The following is an 18,582-nucleotide window of genomic DNA, read 5'->3' as shown; positions in this document are numbered from 1 at the left end:
CGAACCACTACACCATATTGGTCAGTTAAAAGCTACTGTTTTGGAGGCAAAAGACTGAATCATAAAAGCACATAAAAGGAACAGATAAGCCACCAGTAACCTAACCTCATAAAATTGGGCGGCGGAGGGGGAGGTAGTTAAATGGGGCAACTTGGCCATGCCATCCAAATTGTTAACGCTCCTTCTGTGGCAGACTTTCCTTTTTGTGCCTGTGCTCTATTGATTGACCCGGTAAAATTTAGTCACGGTGGCTGATGCTGTGCCAAATTTATGCCTTCCAGCTTGTGTTTCTTTTACAACGAGGTACAATGATTATTTCTGAGCTCTCTAGGCGAGAGAGAGAGAGATCTTGCTAAGTTGGCTCCCTTTCCAAAGAACTGTCATGTATTAAGTGGGAACTGAAGAAAGGTGCTTTAAAATCCTTCCGAAACTGGAAACAAAATCCAGCAAAGGGCAAGTCGAGGGATGCCGCTGCTTTCTATTGCAAATCCAACTTTGTGGCAGCTTCATTAATAACAGAGAAGTCCATGATTCATGAAGCTTCCCCAGCCAGATGAATAGGTCTCTTAACAAACAAAATGTCCATGGTGTGCGTGGGAGATCGGGATTTCATCTGTTCTTCGGACAATAGTTGTGTTACCTTCAGATCACTGAGAATTACTCGTAGCCAAAGGGACACTGCCTACACCACTGTCTCAGTGACTGTGCATATACAATCACACCATAACAGCCCACTCCCCAAATGTGCTCTGTGTCACACCCTGAGCTGTCATGCGCAGAAGACGCCAAAGACTGAGCCCAGGCAAACAGCTAACATGGAGGGAGAGGACCATGCAATGCACCAAAGGCACACGTTGCTTCCCAGCAAAATCCAGAGCTCTGCTGGATGTCACAAGCATGGTATACAGAGACAGAAGCATGCATGGATTTTGGATGCATCAAGTTATAATAAGTATTATTTATTAATCGCCTTCCACACACACAAGGCGATGGGCAAGACATCATAAAACAGCTAAACGCAACACAGTAAATAACAGCAGATAATTTTTTAAAAAAATACCTATACACCCAGCTGGGAAAGCTTGTCAGAACGAAACTGTCTTCAGCTGGTTCCAGAATGGGTAGACAGTAAGCATCTGTTGTATCCAATGTTAGCCCTACTCAGAGTAGACCCACTGAAATTGATGGACATGACTAGATCTGAGTCATACCCCTTCATTTCAATGGGTCTAACTCCGAGAAAAGCTGGGCTGGATGCCGCCGACAGACACAGGCGTGGATTTTGGAAGGAAGGCACAGAGCGCCGTGCTACACACACAGGAGCAGGTATTTCTGCAACATGCATTCTTTTACATTTTTTAATATTTTTAAAGAAGAGGTTAGGGCATTTTCACAAATGGAGTTAAGAATGTCTTGCGGTCTTATAGCACGTGAAAGCAGCAGTGGGTGTATATTATTGGATGGCCAGAAGCTCGTTTTAAATTTGATTTAGAGTATAGCTGGACAGTGGATTGACGTTTAAATGTGATTATCTGCCGGGAGTGGCACCTGTACTGTACACGACATTTCCAACGCACATGACCTGTCTAACATCTGTGACACAGAGTGGCCTGCTTTTGCCAGCCACAGAAACGCCAGAGAGACAGTGTGCCTGTGTGCGAGCGCATGTGCATGCAGGCACACGGGTGCACACACACACAGAAATCCTCTTAGAGGAAAGTAGACACTTCACGGTCTTGATAATGAGATGCAACTGGATGAGCATCATGCACAGTGATGTGCTGCTGATGTAGTCAAAAACAAAACAAAAAATCCCTGAAGGGTCACAGCTCAGAGGCAGAGCATCTGCTTTGCATGCAGAAGGTCTCAGATTGAACCCCCAGCATCGGCAGGTAGGGCTGGGAACATCCCCCCATGAAACCCTTGGAGAGCCTCTGCCAGTCAGTGGAGACAGTACTGAGCTAGATGATCAATAGCCCTGACTTTGGGTACAGCAGCTTCCCAGGCCCCTGTGTTTACCCATTTGTGAAACACCTTTAATTTTGCACTGGGCTGTGGGCTGTAATAGTTAAAAACAGGTAGTGACTTTTTTTCAATATGTAAGAGCATGTGTCTATTCATAAATCTCTCCCTCTCTCTTGTGTGTGTGTGTGTTTAATTCAATCTGGTGCTAGCCTCCAAGAGGCTGGCATCACAATTTGATTACTGCAACCATACTTTTTAACTGCTGTCAAAAGAGACAGTGTCTTGTATAAACAGCTGCCGGAACACATGCCTGCTTTCTGTAGTCCCAGCTTTAAATCATACAATGGTGATGAATCTTTATCTGACACTAATACTTTTTAACTTCATAAGGACAATTAAAATGAATTGCAGCTAAATGCTCACACAAGAAATCCTTGTTGCATAGTAACATGCTTTGCACATGGCTGGGAGGGGCAGGCAGGAGGGTGAAAAACAGAAGGATGCAACCGGCTTTCTAACACAACCTCATCTAGCAAGGTTTTGCAAATTCGATAGCAAAGGAGCAAAGAAGGAAAAAAACATCTTCTGAAAGGCTACTGGGTACAAGCAGCATAAAAGATGAAATGGCAACATCTTGGCAGGAGGCCCTACGACCTGCATTTTATACATTTGTTTTACTTGCATTTGTAATGGTTTCTGCCTTCTGACGAAAGGCTTCAGAGGCAGCTTGTGCATAAACACTTAAACCACACATGATACAAACAGCCAGATCAAAACAGCAGACCTGGCACGTAAAGCCTAGCAAAAAGGTGGCTAGTGAGGGCCTTGAAAGGGGTTGCAATCTCTAAATGCCGTTAGAAGCCTGAGAGAACAGGATGGAGTTCTAGCCTGGAACCTAGAAGGTATTTTTTTAAATACCTGAGGCCCAGGCTGTTGAGTCCAAAACCTGCACTTCGCATTGTGCCGTGGAAACAAAGGCATAGCAAGGAACAGCTGGAGCTCTGTTGCAGAGCACCTACTTTGAATGTACGTCAAACCTTTATTTTTACTGTATTTTAATGGTTTTTACTACATGGGGTTTTAAAAACGTGTTGTAAACCACTTTGTTGTTGTTGTTATTATTATTAATTAAATTTACACCCCGCCCTTCCTCCCAGCAGGAGCCCAGGGTGGCAAACAAAACACTAAAAGCACTCTAAAACATCTTAAGAACAGACTTTAAAATATATTAAAAACAAAAGATTTTAAAACATCTGAAAAACAAAACACCTTTAAAAACATCTTAAAAAGCAATTTCAACACAGATGCAGACTGGGGTAAGGTCTCTACTTAAAAGGCTTGTTGAAAGAGGAAGGTCTTCAGTAGGTGCCAAAAAGACAACGAAGAATGCCGCCTGCCTAATATTTAAAGGGAGGGAGTTCCAAAGGGTAGATGATATTACACCAAAGGTCTGCTTCCTATGTTGTGTGGAAAAGGTCCTCCTGATAAGATGGTGTCTGCAGGAGGCCCTCACCTGCAGAGCGCAGTGATCGACTGGGTATAGAAATGAAATAGCAATATACAGATATATTTATAAATAAATAAATAATAGAAGGTCTCGGGTTCAAAGGTCAGAGCTGAAGTTGGAACTAGGATGAGAGCTCAGAGCGGAAGCCAGAGCTGGGACAAACTGGAGGTGATTATTGGAGCCTGATATGGAGTTATTACCCCAGCAAAGGCCTAGGAGAGACGGATTTACACCTTCCCAATCAGCTCCTCCCCCTTCCTGGTCATCTGCTGGGTCCCAATGCTCCCTGGCCGGCTCTGGGCTTTTTGCTGGGTCCAATGCTGTCTCTGCTCCTGCAGGGGTCTAGAGGCGAAGGCGGAGAATCTGGGGTCAAGGTAGGTATCCAGATGGTGGGGGGCGGGAAGGCAAAGAGTATTTGGAGCTATGCAACTTGGGCTGCTCAACTGTGACAGTGGGCTCTTCAGGGTTCCCCGTGGCACTGGAGGTTGTCTGCAGAGTCCCACTCTTTCTCAGATGGTCCCCCTGAAGTCACTGTCAGGTTGGACTCTGACACCATAACCCTCAGAGAAGAGAGCAAGATGTAGAATTGTTTTATTCCATCACGGGCAACAGGTTCCTGTTACGTCTGTGCTTTATCAATGGTGCTGGCTCCCAGTCTGTTTCCAGTCCCCATTCCAAAAGGGCTGGTTTTGACCTTGGAAGGCCTTAATGGCTTTGCATCGGACTATCTGAAAGATGGCCACATGTACCTGCCTATACATCAAGATCCTCTTTAAAGGTTCTGCTCCAGGTGCCCCTGCCAAGTGAAGTGCGGCAGGTGGCTACTAAGGAAAAGGTCTTCTTGATGGTGCCCCCCCCCAGCTGTGGAACAACATTCCCAGGGAAGCAGACTCTTAACAGCCTTTTCAGATCAGCCAAATACTTTGTTTTACTTCTCCCAGGCCTTAAAGTTTTAAAACAAAAAAGCATTCCTTATGTCAGGGTTGGCCAGGTGTTGTTGGACTACATCTCTCATCATCCTTGACTATGTTGGCTGGGAACTGAAGTTCAACAACATCTGGAGAGCACCACGGTGGCTACCCCTAGGCTGTCTTGAGACATTTTAGACACCTGGTTTTACTCTTCTCTCTCCTGGATTATTTGCAAATTGTTTCATGATATTGTGCTTGTTAATCATATTGCATTTGATAATATACTGTATCTTAATTGTATTTTATCCTTTAATGTTTGTGAGCCGCCCGGAGAACAATGTTATTGAGGGGCCTTACAGAAATTAATAATGCAATTAATAAAATAACAGCACCGTTTAACTTTGATTTCTAAACCTAATTTCTATGCTATGGCTAACAATCAATGTTAAAATTTAAAAACAAAACCAACCGGGGGAATAAATACAAACAGGGCAGCAGATATAATTTAATTTGCTTATGAATTGGTCTTAAATATTCTTATAAGTATATTGTAGTATCAAAGATTTCTTAAATTGTGTGTTGCATATCAGTATTACAAGGTCTTTAATTATATCAGAAATTCAAGAAGGAAAGTCAAAATAAAAATCTAGACAGCGTAAAAGTTGAAATGGCATTGAGGGAAGGCAGACAGAAGTCTGAAGAGAGAGGAGTAAACCATAAGGAAGGCTCAGAGAGAGAGAGAGGGGGTGATCTCAAACAAAGGGCCTGATCGTTCGGGAGGAGATGGTCCTTCAGATATTCAGGTCCTAAACCACTCATACATCCTAACAGCAGCAGAAGTTTGACTCCCTGGTAGTTTACTGAAATCCATGCGTGTTCCAAATATTCCCCAAGAGTTTGCAGAAAACATTAATCCTATTCAAAGGTGGCTGACACCAAATGCCTCTGAGTAGAACTCGGAGTGATTAACTAACGTGTACAGCAACCTCTGTCAGTATTCCTGAAAGCTCTCCGAAGTTCAACAGTCTTTAATCCCAACATCCTTTAGCAGACTCTTTCCTGCGGACTTTGAGCAGTCAGAACACACCACCATCCACAACAGCTAGAGAGAGAAAGATTTCCAGCTCTTTAACTCGAGGGCCATAGCTCAGTGGCAGAACATCTGCTTTGCGTGCCAAAGGTCCCAGGTTCAATCCCTGGCATCTCCAAGCAGGGCCAATAGAGACTGCCTGCCTGAAACCCTGGACAGTCGCTACTAGTCAGTGTAGCTGTAATGAGGAATTTACACATATCCATATAGGATTTCTATATAGCCATATATATACAAGTTAGGAAAAATATTTTAAGTATAATGAGTAGAAAACAAAACAGCAGACCTGTGGTGTTCTTGAACCTTCAGGCACCTGAACTTGAGCAAAACCAGGCCTGTATATGATTAACATTTGATAAATGGTTATGTTGCTTAAGGCCATGGATGTGTAGAACAGGGGTACTGGGTAGGCTTGGCCGATCAGAAACAATGGAATATGCTACGTGCTGGGTATGCATGGCAGACCAATCATAATAATATAATGTTGTGCTTGGTAGTAACTGGTTTCAATTGGCCTCAAAAACATCAGTCAAGGAGACAGCAGAAACAATGGTAACATTAGTCCACTAGACAGAATATTGGAATAGGAAATGTGCTTGAGTATGATGGAAGCTTACCTGCACACGTGTTCGTGTAACTAGATATTAGAGTTACCCAATATTACCTGATTGGTTTAGAAATACTGTAGGATGGTGTAACCTCTGTGACAGGCTCTAAAGAAATTGTATGATTGGTGAAATGATGTCACATGCTGTGCATAGTATAAAAGATCTATGGAGACAGTGCCACATTGAGGTCTTCACTAGATGCTCTAGGGAGGCTGTCCTTGCGTACGCTTGTATAGAATAAAGGCCTTCTTTTGCCTGAAGTCTGTGTTCTCTAAATTCTTCAAGGACCCCAAAATTCCCTGTCAGGTAAGAGTGAGCTAGATGGACCAGTGGTCTGACTCAGTATGTGATTTGTTATTGTATTTTCATTGAAAGTTGTTATTGTTGCTTTTTAATAACGTTATTACGTTGTTATTTAATTTTTGTAAATTATACTATTCTTACTGATATGTATTTCTATATTTGTGGTAATTTTTTGTAAGCCGCCTTGAGGGCCTTTTGGCCAAAAGGCGGCATAAAAATAAGCCATAACTCTGGTTAACACACTCTGTCGGGACTTGCTTTCAACCCTGTTCGACTTGGTTCAGCAAATGATCCTTTCTTCCTAAGAAGCTGGGTTCTGCAGCTTCAAATCAAAGAACCATGTCAGGCCTTTTAATATAAAGCGATCTGAAAACCCTGCAAGATACAGACATGCCAAACATACGACAAGCAAGGTATACACCACAAGCGAGATTTCTCTCTCTCTCTCCCCCTCCCAATATAATGGAACGAGAAGCAGCACTAAGGCATTTCAGGATGGGTGAAGAGACTAGGCTTAAAACAAGTACAGCAGCTGCTTTCCAAGTTGATGCTTTCCAAAAAGCCTATTGCATCATCTGTCATATTGCTATTTATTTATTTTAACTGTTTGTTAAGAGGATTTATGGCGTGCCCTTCATCTCGCTGCCTCAACTGATGGAGGCGGGATGCTCCTGCACACAAGTTGCTGCGAATTGCAGGAGGGAAGAGCTGCTGCTGAGCTCAGGTCCTGCTTGCAGGCTTCCCATTTGGCCACTGTGAGGACAGCATGCTGGAACAGAGGAGGTTCTGGCTTGATCCAGAAGGGCTTCTCTTAGGGTCTCATATTTATAACGAAGTCCAGCAGCAGGCATTCCACCTGTCTGGATCCAAGGAGGGAGAGACAGTGTGGCTCCCTCCATCGCCGTGGCTGGAAACGACAGCCACTAGGGCTCCTCCCCTCCTAGAAATGTCTCCATCCATGAACATTCTACCTGGAGACACCTTACGGCAGGTGAGACAGCGTGCTCCGGCCGCCACCACTAGCCTGGCAGGGAACGACGGCCATTTGGTTCTTCCCCCTCCCATCCCTGCCTGCAGCAGGGGCAATTCCACAGGGATGCTCCTTAGAGGAGGAAAGAGGCAGCCAGGCAGGTCCCACCACTGCTCTGCCACTGGGTTAACTCCCCTCCTAGAACTGTCTCATGCGGTGATCGGGGAACCTGAATTTGCTTATTTCCCCCTTCCCTTCCCCATCTCCTTTCTACGGTTATCTTTTATTTATTTATTTATTACATTTACATGCCGCCCCATAGCCGAAGCTCTCTGGCCGGTTTACAGCAATTAAAAACAATAAAAACAAATATACAGATTTTAAAACACAAAAACAATTTAAAAACACAATTAAAAAAAATTAAAAACAATTTACAAACACATGCTAAAATGCCTGGGAAAAGAGGAAAGCCTTGACCTGGCGCAGAAAAGATAGCAGTGTTGGCACCAGGAGCACGTCGTCAGGCACATCATTCCGTAATTTGGGGGCCACCATTGAGAAGGCCCTCTCCCTTGTTGCCAGACTCCCAGCTTCCCTCGGAGTAGGCACCCGGTGGAGGGCCTTGGATGCTGAGTGTAGTGTACGGGTGGGTTCATGTCGGGAGAGGCGGTCCATCAGGTATTGTGGTCCTCAGCCGGGTAAGGCTTTATAGGTTAAAACCAGCACCTTGAATTGAGCTCGGAAACATACAGGGAAGAACAGAGGAAGAGCTCTACTGGATCAGGCCAATGGCCAATCTAGTCCTGCATCCTGTTCTCCCAGATGCCCCAACGGGAAGCCATTGGGACCTGAGCACAACAGCAACTCTCCCCTCCTGCAGTTTCCAGCAACCGGTGCTCGGAAACATGCTGCCTCTGACCATTGAGGCACAGGACAACCGTCGTGGCTAATAGCCATTGATAGCTGGATCCTCAACGAATTTGTCTAACCTTCTTTTAAAGCCACCCAAGTTGGTGGCCACCACAGCCTCTTGCAGGAGGGAATTCCATAGTTTAACTATGCGCCGCATGAAGTACTGAATTTTCCAACATTCATCTGCACTGGATGTCCACGAGTTCTAGTGGTATGAGAGCAGGAGAAAAACTTTTCTCTCTCCACTTTTCCATGCCATGCATCATTTTGTACACTTCTCTCGTGTCACCTCTTGCCCACCTTTTCTCTAAACCAAAAAGCTCCAAATACTGCAACCTTTCCCCATAGGAAACTGCAAGCCATTTGTTTGCTTTTTACAATCAAACAAAAACAAATTGCCTTTTTGGGTACACTTGGCAGCAAGATAGGCTATAAATGTGGTTAATAATAATAACTATTATCATTATCATCATCATCAAAATTTATATCCCGCCTTTCCTTCCAGAAGGAACCCAGGGCGGCAAACAAAATACTAAAAACATTCTAAAACATCTTAAAAACAGACTAAAATATTTAGAACAAAACATCTTCAAAAATATATTTTAAAAAACAGCTTTGAAAACATATTTAAAAGCTATCCAACACAGACACAGACTGTGATAAGGTCTCTACTTAAAAGGCTTGTTGAAAGAGGAAGGTCTTCAGCAGGTTCCGAAAAGATAAGAAACAGAGATGGCGCCTGTCTAATATTTAAGGGGAGGGAATTCCAAAGAGTAGGTGCCACTACACTAAATGTCCGTTTCCTATATTGTGCGGAATGGACCTCCTGATAAGATGCTATCTGCAGAAGGCCCTCACCTGCAGAGCGCACTGATCGACTGGGTATATAAGGGGTGGATCAATCTTTCAGTGTAGACTGAAATAGTGAGGGCTGTATCCAATAATGGGCATGACCAACTTAGATCCATTAATTTCAATGGGACTACTTTGAGCAGAACATAGTTGGACACAACCCCGAGTTATCGATCTGACTGTGCACTCTGCCGCATCTTGTGATGCGGTTTCTGTTTAAAATAAAAAGTGTGCAACAATTCACACTTTGCTGAAAAGTACTAAAGAAAGGCACACAATTGCTTTTAGGCAAAGAACATACAAAAATGGGTACAGTTTAAATGCGTTGTACTAAACAGTCATATAGAGGGTAGACAAAATGAAATTAGTGGATGTTACTACCTTAGCTACATCAATTTCAGTGGGTCTACTCTAAGGAGAACTTCGGTGCCATCTGCACTACGCATTTAAAGCAGTCCTATACCACTTTAACAGTTATGGCAAAGAATCTTGGTTAAGTGCAGTTTGTGAAAGGCACTGAGAGTTGTTAGGAGTGCCCTATCACTCTATTTGTTTAATCTAATGTGGAAAGTGTTTAATGTGGAAAGAACTTCAAAACTAAAGGACACCTTTATCAGCATCAAGCAAGCCACACAGGGGAGAAACCATTTAAATGCATGGAGTGTGGAACTAACTTCAGGACTAGAAGAAGCCTTTATAAACATGATGGTTTATATCACAGTGAGAAGAAACCACACCAATCTCCATTCTCCAGTGAAACACCCATGAATTGCACTCTAGTAGAGTAACATGCATGGTTTGCTAAGAGGCACAGCGGCTGCCAGGGGAGAGGATCTTCGCCATGTCTACGGCTATGAACTTCGGGACTAAAAGCTTCAAGCCGAGGCCACCAGACAAAGGCTCTTTCCCTTTGGATCATTTCGGTGAATGTACAGCATTCAAAGAAAAATTCATGAAGTGTCTGAAGCAAAATAGGTTTGAGAATGCTTTGTGCAGACAGGAATCAAAAGAATATTTAGAATGCAGAATGGAGAGGCAACTTATGTCCAAAGAACCGCTGGAAAAGTTGGGATTTAAAGACCTAAAAGAAGAGAAATCAGAAACCCAACCTAAGACATTGTAATGAAGAGAAAGGAAAAGGGAGAAAATCCTGACCATCTCTTATGGAAAGCAGCAAATCTTCAGTAGTACATATTGTGCATTGTATATTTCAAATGTGATTGCAACATGAAGTGCGCCTTCAAAGAAGATGCTGTAACTGTTGGCCAAATAGAAGAGTTACAGTGCAAACCTATATGCTGTCTACTCAACAATAAGTCTCATTGAGTTTAATGGGGCTTACTCTCAAATAAGGGGATAGGATTACTGCAATCCTATCACCAATTTATTGGGAGTAAGCCCCAGTGAACTCAGTGAGAAGTACTTCTGAGTAGACATGTGCTGATACAAAACAAGCCTCCCCTCTGAATAATGAAGTTTTGTACGAGATACAGTAAATGGTTTTCTTTAGGGGTTTGGGGTGTTAATGGTTACTTTTTTGTTTTTAAATAATTGTTTTATTATGTTCATAATGTTGAAAAGTTGTTTTTGGTTATTATATTTATGTCACTGTTTTATTATTTTTTGTTATTAGGAAATTGTTTTTGCAATTGTTTTTGACATGTATTTTTGTTCACCTTGTTGTAAGCCGCCTTGAGCACAATTTTATGTGGAAAGGCGGCATACAAATAAAATGATGATGATGATGATGATGATCTATATGCAGAACATATACAGAAAGCGGGATTGGACCAAGATGAAGGAGGTGTGAAAATTGGAGGGGAAAATATCAATAATTTAAGATATGCAGACGATACCATACTACTAGCAGAAACCAGTAATGATCTGAAATGAATGCTGATAAAATTTAAAGAGGAAAGCACAAAAGCAGGACGACAGCTGAATGTCAAGAAGACTAAACTAATGACAACAGATGATTTATGTAACTTTAAAGTTGACAACAAGGACACTGACCTTGTAAAGGATTATCAATACCTTGGCACAGGCATTCACCAAAATGGAGACAATAGTGAAGAAATCAGAAGAAGGCTAGGAATGGGGTGGGCAGCTATGAGAGAACTAGAAAAGGTATCACTGAACACTAAAGGCAGGATCATTCAGACCATGGTATTCCCTATCTCTATGTATGGATGTGAAAGTTGGACAGCGAAAAATGCGGATAAGAGAAAAATCAACTTATTTGAAATGTGGTGTTGGAGGAGAACTTTGCAGATACCATGGACTGCGAAAAAGACCAATAATTGGGTGTTAGAACAAATTAAACCAGAACTGTCACTAGAACCTAAAATGATGAAACTGAGGTTATCATACTTTGGACACATCATGAGAAGACATGATTCACTAGAAAAGAGAATAATGCTGGGGAAAACAGAAGGAAGTAGAAAAAGAGGAAGGCCAAAGAAGAGATGGATTGATTCCATCAAGGAAGCCACAGACCTGAACTTACAACATCTGAACAGGGTGGTTCATGACAGATGCTCTTGGAGGTCGCTGATTCATAGGGTTGCCATAAGTCGAAAACGACTTGGAGGCACATAACAAAGCTGCTGTTGAGTGGGCATTTAGCCCCCAAAGTAGTGTTATATTATAGATAAGTAAAATGCCCTGTGCCTTGAGGGACAGGAGCAACGCCTGCATCACCCACAAGCCCTGTTCTCCAGGCATTTCTAGTATACACGTTGCAGCTTGCTATGAGTTGCAGAAGAAAAATAATTCTGTATTATACAGCATCTTTTTCTTTCTTCTTATTTCTTTTTAGAGGCACTTAGGAAATAATAAATGTTTGATTTGGATATACCTGTTTAGGGTAGAAATGCTTCATGATGTGAAATTGAAATTAAAGCCTCCAATTTTTGCAATACTGGATTTTAAAATGTCAAATTAACATCTGAGGCATTTTAAAAAAAAACAGTCACACTGCAGCGTGCTCCCTTTCCCCATTTTCTATCTGGTGTGCATATTTTTTTTCTTTTTAGGAAAGCTATTTAATATCTGTGATTGTGGGGGGGAAAAAAACCACATTTGTTCATAATTATCCACACATATAACTAGAACGCGACTGGAACAAGAGCAGCATGTGAAAAATGTATTTAAGGTCTATCATCCCAAAATGCTGCTAAAAGCTATTAACCAGTACGTGTTAATTGCCACAGCATTCATATTAATTTTCACTTCAGGCCCGACATTGTGGAATATTTCCCTTGATACGTTTTAAACAAAGTTTAATTTAAGGAACTGCTTCTATCAACACTTATGAAAATTAACAGCCAAGCAATTAGTACTCATGAATTATCCCTTCCCACCCACCCCCAGCCTCATTGTTAAAAACAGTTGCAAACAAAGGAATGGTTTTGTTGTTGTTTTAAAACCAGAACAGGTTCGTAGGCATTGCCTCAAAAAAAGCACCCCCCCCTCAACCCCACTGGACAACATGGTCCAAATTCTGTCAAGAATCAATCCAGAAGAGTGCAAATTCATTAGTAGCTTATTGTGGTTTGGGTTGGGTTTTATTACTGATTTATATATTTGTTGTTTGCTCATGTTGGCGCACAGCCAAAAAGTATAGCCATACAAAGGAAAAACAAAAATAAATCAACGAATAACGTTTTTAAAAAACCCAGAGCTTGTAAAACTAATATGAAGCTACAACAACACTTGGTCATTGCTGAGAGCCTGCGGACATCAGAAGACCCCCATGTTCGCAGAGGCATTCAGAAAGCAGGTAAGTCCCCCCCCTCCCCAGAGACTCTCTTCAACTGAACAAGGGTCATAGCTCAGTGGCAGGGCATCTGTTTTGCATGAAGAAGGTCCCAGGTTCAATGGGCAGCTCGTAAGCAGGACCTGAGCGCAAGAGCACTCTCCCCTCCTGCAGTTTCCAGCAACTGGCATTCAAAGACAGAACATAGCCTTTGCGGCTACTAGCCATTGCCAGCCTTATCCTCCCTGAATCTGTCTAATCCTCTTTTAAAGCCAGCCACGTTGGTGGCCATCACTGCCTCTGGTGGGAGCAAATTACATAGTCCAACTCTTGCTCAAGTGAACCTTTCATTGGATATTATTTATTTATCAATCACCTTCCACACACGTCTCAAGGCAATGCACAAAACACCACATAAACAGCTAAAGAACAATAAACAACAACACAGAAAACAGCAGGAGATTAGACAGACAGACAGACAGACAGACAGAAATATAAAGCAGACACCCATAGCAGAGACCTATTCATCCAGCTGGGAAACCTGATCAGAACAAAAATGCCTTCAGTTGCTTCCAGAAAGGACCGGTAGCCGGCACCTCTCGTATCTCTGTATGCTGTTTCACAAAACAGGGTCAGCCACACAGAAAGCCCTGCTCTGATTTACTGTGGAGTGGACTTCTGGGGTCTTTGGAACTCACAGGAGCAGCTCACCCATAGGCCACAGTGACCTGCTGGACACATAATGGATACGGTGGCCTCTCATGTGCTGAGAATGGGGTTTCTACTCAGCTGCAACAAGCTGTTAGTGGTAGACAGAACTGCCATCCCTCCACAAATGGAATTTGGCAGATTCACAGAGAGACAGATCTACCAATAGCCATGAAAACTCCAAGTGCCAAGCTATGACAACCAGATGCTGGGAAAAGTCAAGGGCAGGCTATTGCTTTCATGCCCTGCTCGTGTCATTCCTGGAGCCCCCTGCCACCACACTGGGTGAAACAAGGATGCTGGACTAGCCAAAACCCTGGCCTGATCCAACAGGGCCCTTATTTCCCCCTTGTAGTTCCTCCTCTTTGCTATGCAGATTTTTCACCTGTTTACCTCTGAGCACCAGGAAATGCCACTGATGAGGAACGGGATCCTGGTTGGGGATGCTGGAAGTGCTCTTGGTCACATGATCTTTTGGACAGTTGATTACTGAGGGGGGGAAGCAACAACTGCCTTGAACATCTAAACTGCATAAAAGGCAAAGGAGCAACCTCAGCACATATGCGCACATGCCGCGGGTGGGATAGGCGGCTGAGTCGATCCTTTGCAGCTTCGTTTTTAAAAACAATTATCATAGAATCATAGCATAGTAGAGTTGGAAGGGGCCTATAAGACCATCAAGTCCAACCCCTGCTCAATGCAGGAATCCAAATCAAAGCATTCTTGACAGATGGCTGTCCAGTTGCCTCTTGAAGGCCACCAGTGTTGGAGAGCCCATTACCTCTCTAGGTAATTGGTTCCATTGTCGTATGGCTCTAGCAGCTAGGAAGTTTTCCCTGATGTTCAGTCGAAATCTGGCTTCCTGCAACTTGAGCCCATTATTCCATGTCCTGCACTCTGGGACGATTGAGAAAAGATCCCGGCCCTCTGTGTGACAACCTTTCATGTACTTGAAGAGTGCTATCATATCTCCCCTCAGTCTTCTCTCCTCCAGGCTAACTTCTTCAGCCTGAAGGAATTGTATACAATTATTATTATTATTATTATTATTATTATTATAAGACAAACATGGTAAAAACCACAGCAGAGCTGCAGCAGTTAAAACAACATAAAAAAACAGAAAGAGAAAGATGACAAGATCCAGAAAGTTTGGGCAGATAAAAAGTTGTCAAACTCGTCAAAAGGTTGTCAAAAAGTTGTCAAACTCGGCACCAGGCGAGGCTCCCTGAGAAGGGTGTTCCAGAGTCAGGGGGCCATAACGGAAAAGGCACTGTCTTCACTCATGACACATCCAAAGGGGGGGGCAGAGAACGACCTCTGGGGTTGATTTCAATGTTTGGATGGGTTCACATGGCAGTAGGCAGCCCTCAAAGTATCCAGGTCCCAAGCCTTTAAGGAGTTAAGGCTTGGACCTTGAACAGCACCTGGAAATGAAACACCGGCCAGTGCTGCTTACAGGTGTTGTCGTTCTTGGTATTTTATTACCTGCCCTTCCTCCCGACATCCCAGGGCAGGTCACTACAGTTTAAGCAAACATCAATTCAAAACAATTAAACACAACTTAAAATCACAACATCACAAAAAATAGGGCGAGCAAGAATAAAACATACATCTCAGGTGTCAAAGGCCAGGATAAAGAGGTGTGTTTTCAGTGTCTGCCAAAAACCATGTAGTGAAGGTGCTAGATGCATCTTTCTGGGAAGGGAGTTTCACAACTTAGGGTTTGCACGAGAAAATGCTCTCTCCTGGGTCACCCCCCCCAGCTTCTGAGGGCGGTGGAACTACCAAGAAGGCCCTTTCCACTGATCTCAACACCCAAGAGGGTCTGTATGGAAGGAGGCAGTCTTTCAGTCATTTTGGACTTAAGGGAATGCTAAGGGAACCTGTGTCTTTCTTTTGTGAGGCGTAAGTGGCAGTTATAAACATTGCCAAGACACAGATGCTGGGGGAGGAAGTGTGGCTCAGTGGTAGAGCACCTGGTTTGCACGCCTAAGGTCCCCGGTTCAATCCCCAGCACCTCTAGGTAGGGCTGGGAGAGACTCCCTGCCTGTAATCCTGAAGAGCCACTGCCAGTCAGTGTAGGCAACAGTGTGCTAAATGGGCCAGTGGTCTGTCTCAGTATAAGGCAGCTTCCAGTGTTCACCGTAGTTAAGGTAAAACAAACCAAGATTGAGCATTATGTTTGCATAAGGCTTGGCTGGGGCCTATACTGTGCCGCGAACCACCCTGGTTAGGTCTAAAGAGGGACAGCAGCTGGATGCACCATCAGTAGGCACATTATTTATTATTTAATCTGTATCCCGCCCTTCCTCCCAGCAGGAGCCCAGGGTGGCAAACAAAGAGCTAAAAACACTCTAAAACATCATAAAAAAAGATCTTAAAATACATTAAAACAAAACAGCATTAAAAACATTTTTTTAAAAAACTTTTAAAAAGGATTAAAAACATTATTAAAAACATATACAGCAATTCTAACACAGATGCAGACTGGGATAGGTCTCTACTTAAAAGGGTTGTTGAAAGAGGAAGGTCTTCAGTAGGCGCCGAAAAGATAGCAGAGATGGCACCTGTCTAATATTTAAGGGGAGGGAATTCCAAAGGGTCGGTGTCACTACACTAAAGGTCCACTTCCTATGTTGTGCAGAATGGACCTCCCGATAAGATGGTATCTGCAGGAGGCCCTCACCTGCAGAGCGCAGTGATCGACTGGGCATATAAGGGGTGAGATGGTCTTTCAGGTATCCTGGTCCCGAGCTGCATAGGGCTTTGTGCACCAGAACCAGAACCTTGAACTTGGCCCGGTACCAAATGGGCACCCAGAGCCCTCTCTTCTCTTTATTCTTTTTATTTATTTGCAAAATGGTTGCTGCTCTCCTGTCTGCATCATTGTTAAGATTTATTATCTTACTGGAATGTAAGTCCACAAATACATGCAACGTCTGTAAGCTGTGCTTTGCTTTTGTTTTTAAACAGCAGACCACTCAACAACAATAGGATGGCATTTCACTTAAATGCATTTAAAGAACTGGGCTCAGTGTTGCCGGTGGAGGACCTTGTTCACAGATCAAGCCGTACAAATCCCACATCTGCATCTGTGCCAATGAAACACAAGTATGATTTTGTCTGGCAAGCAAAGAGATGAAACTTCCTAATAACGATTTAATTTAAAAAGAAAAAGAATCAAAAGCTTTGGTTCCAAACCTAAAAGAGGATTTCAAGAGTCACCCCAGCCTCTAGAGTAAATATATAATTAAGTAGGGTTTTTTAAAAAGCATGCTTAATTAGGCCCCAAAGCCCCCCTTAATAGACTCCCCCATCTCTCCCCAATTAGGCACCACTTTCCCAGGGGAGCCCGAGTGGCTCAGTTAATTATGCAAATAGGCACGTACTATTCCCAGTAAAAGAATTATGAATATTTGCAGAAAAAACACATCTCTTAGCATGTAAAAAAAAAAAAGACAGCCTTCATATTTTAAAAACACTGAAGAGCCTTGATAACGGGGACAGAGTTATTCAAATGGTGGTTCTGATGCAAGCATGAATGCTAGAAGATATAACAACAACAACAATAATGGAAATCAGGGCACATGTGCTGAGGCATGGTAATATCCATAATGAAGGTTCAGTTAAGGTCTATTTTTATTTATTTCATGAACTAATATCTACCCTTATTTTTTTTAAAAAAACTCAAGGGGGCTATCAAATCAAAGCATCATACCATGTTGAAAACATACGGTTGATACAAGTCACCTAAGTTACTTGTCCATTGGTTTTAATGGGTCTACTCTGAGCATGACTAATGTTGGATATAACCCCACATCACAGTCCCGTGTCCTAGCCAAAATCAGGAAACCAAAACATTAGCCCCGTAAACCAACCACGATAATAATCTCTAAAACAGCCAAGAAAACTAACGCTACATCAGTCATAAACCAGGAGAATATTCGACCCAAAGCTTTTTAAAATAATCATGTTTTTTAAACAGCTGCCTGAACCAGTGAAAGTGATGGAGCCTGATGTACATCAGTTGGCAGGATGGGGGCCACTACAGAAAAAGTCCTATGTCTGCCCGCCCCCCATTACTGCCGGTCAAGGGAGCTGGCATAGAGCTTGAGGTGATTAGTGGAGCAGGCAGGGAGGAACCCACATCCCAAACCATTTAAGGCTGTAAAGATTAACTATTGGCACCCTGAGCTGATTCCAGAAAGAAACCAGCAGTTAATGCAGACTGCATAAAGCCAGCGCGGTATGTTCAACAGGTCTAACTCTGGATAACAGTGTGGCCACAGCGTTTTGCACTAGCTGCAGTGTTTGCACCCGTTTTAAGGGCAGCCCCACAAAAAGCATGTTACAGTAGTCTAATCTGGCAGTAAGTGTTTAAAGCCCTAAATGATTCATGCGACAAATATCTGAAAGACCACCTTCTTCCCTCCTTACAGACCCTCTTGGGTGTAATGCTTTTACTTTACAGCACAGGAGGGTCTCTTGGTGATTCTGCCACCCTTACAAGCTCAGGGGTGTGTGTGTATGGTCCAGGAGAGGGCCTTCTCTGTGGCAGCCCCTAAGTTGCAGAACTCCTTCCCCAGAGAGGTGCATCTAGCATCTTCACTATATAGTTTTCGGCAAATGCTGCTGGCACACGTCTTCACCCACACCTAACAACTGGGCAGTGGAGGCTGTTGTATCGGGGCTAATGGGGAACTGCCCATCAACCTCAGTCTGCCCTCACCCGGCCCTCAGTTGCCTGCCTTCTTACTTATAACCAGTTCAGGCGAGCGACCCTGGCTGTCAACACCCTCCTCCACTAGCAGAAACCAGTAATGATCTGAAATGAATGCTGGTGAAAGTTAAAGAGGAAAGCACAAAAGCAGGATGTGTCACTGAACACTAAAGTCAGCATCATTCAGACCATGGTATTCCCGATCTCTATGTATGGATGTGAAAGCTGGACAGTGAAAAAGGCGGATAAGAGAAAAATCAACTCATTTGAAATGTGGTG

General features: G+C 43.3%; 2 protein-coding genes across 5 annotated transcripts in view; one reads left to right on the top strand and one right to left on the bottom strand.

The window, feature by feature from the left end:
* The window catches only part of MAPKAP1 (MAPK associated protein 1), a 198,172-nt gene that overhangs the window by 142,508 nt on the left and 37,082 nt on the right, over positions 1-18,582 (bottom strand). The window lies entirely within an intron of this gene.
* Positions 9,728-10,357, top strand: LOC133373802 (cytochrome c oxidase assembly protein COX19-like). Its single transcript, XM_061604038.1, has one exon. It carries the CDS (start codon positions 9,960-9,962, stop codon positions 10,239-10,241), a length of 282 nt encoding a protein of 93 aa, XP_061460022.1. The 5' UTR covers positions 9,728-9,959; the 3' UTR covers positions 10,242-10,357.

The sequence above is a fragment of the Rhineura floridana genome, chromosome 20 (genome assembly GCF_030035675.1).
Source record: "Rhineura floridana isolate rRhiFlo1 chromosome 20, rRhiFlo1.hap2, whole genome shotgun sequence".
Classification (NCBI taxonomy): domain Eukaryota; kingdom Metazoa; phylum Chordata; class Lepidosauria; order Squamata; family Rhineuridae; genus Rhineura; species Rhineura floridana.
This window is presented reverse-complemented; position numbering and strand designations above follow the sequence as displayed.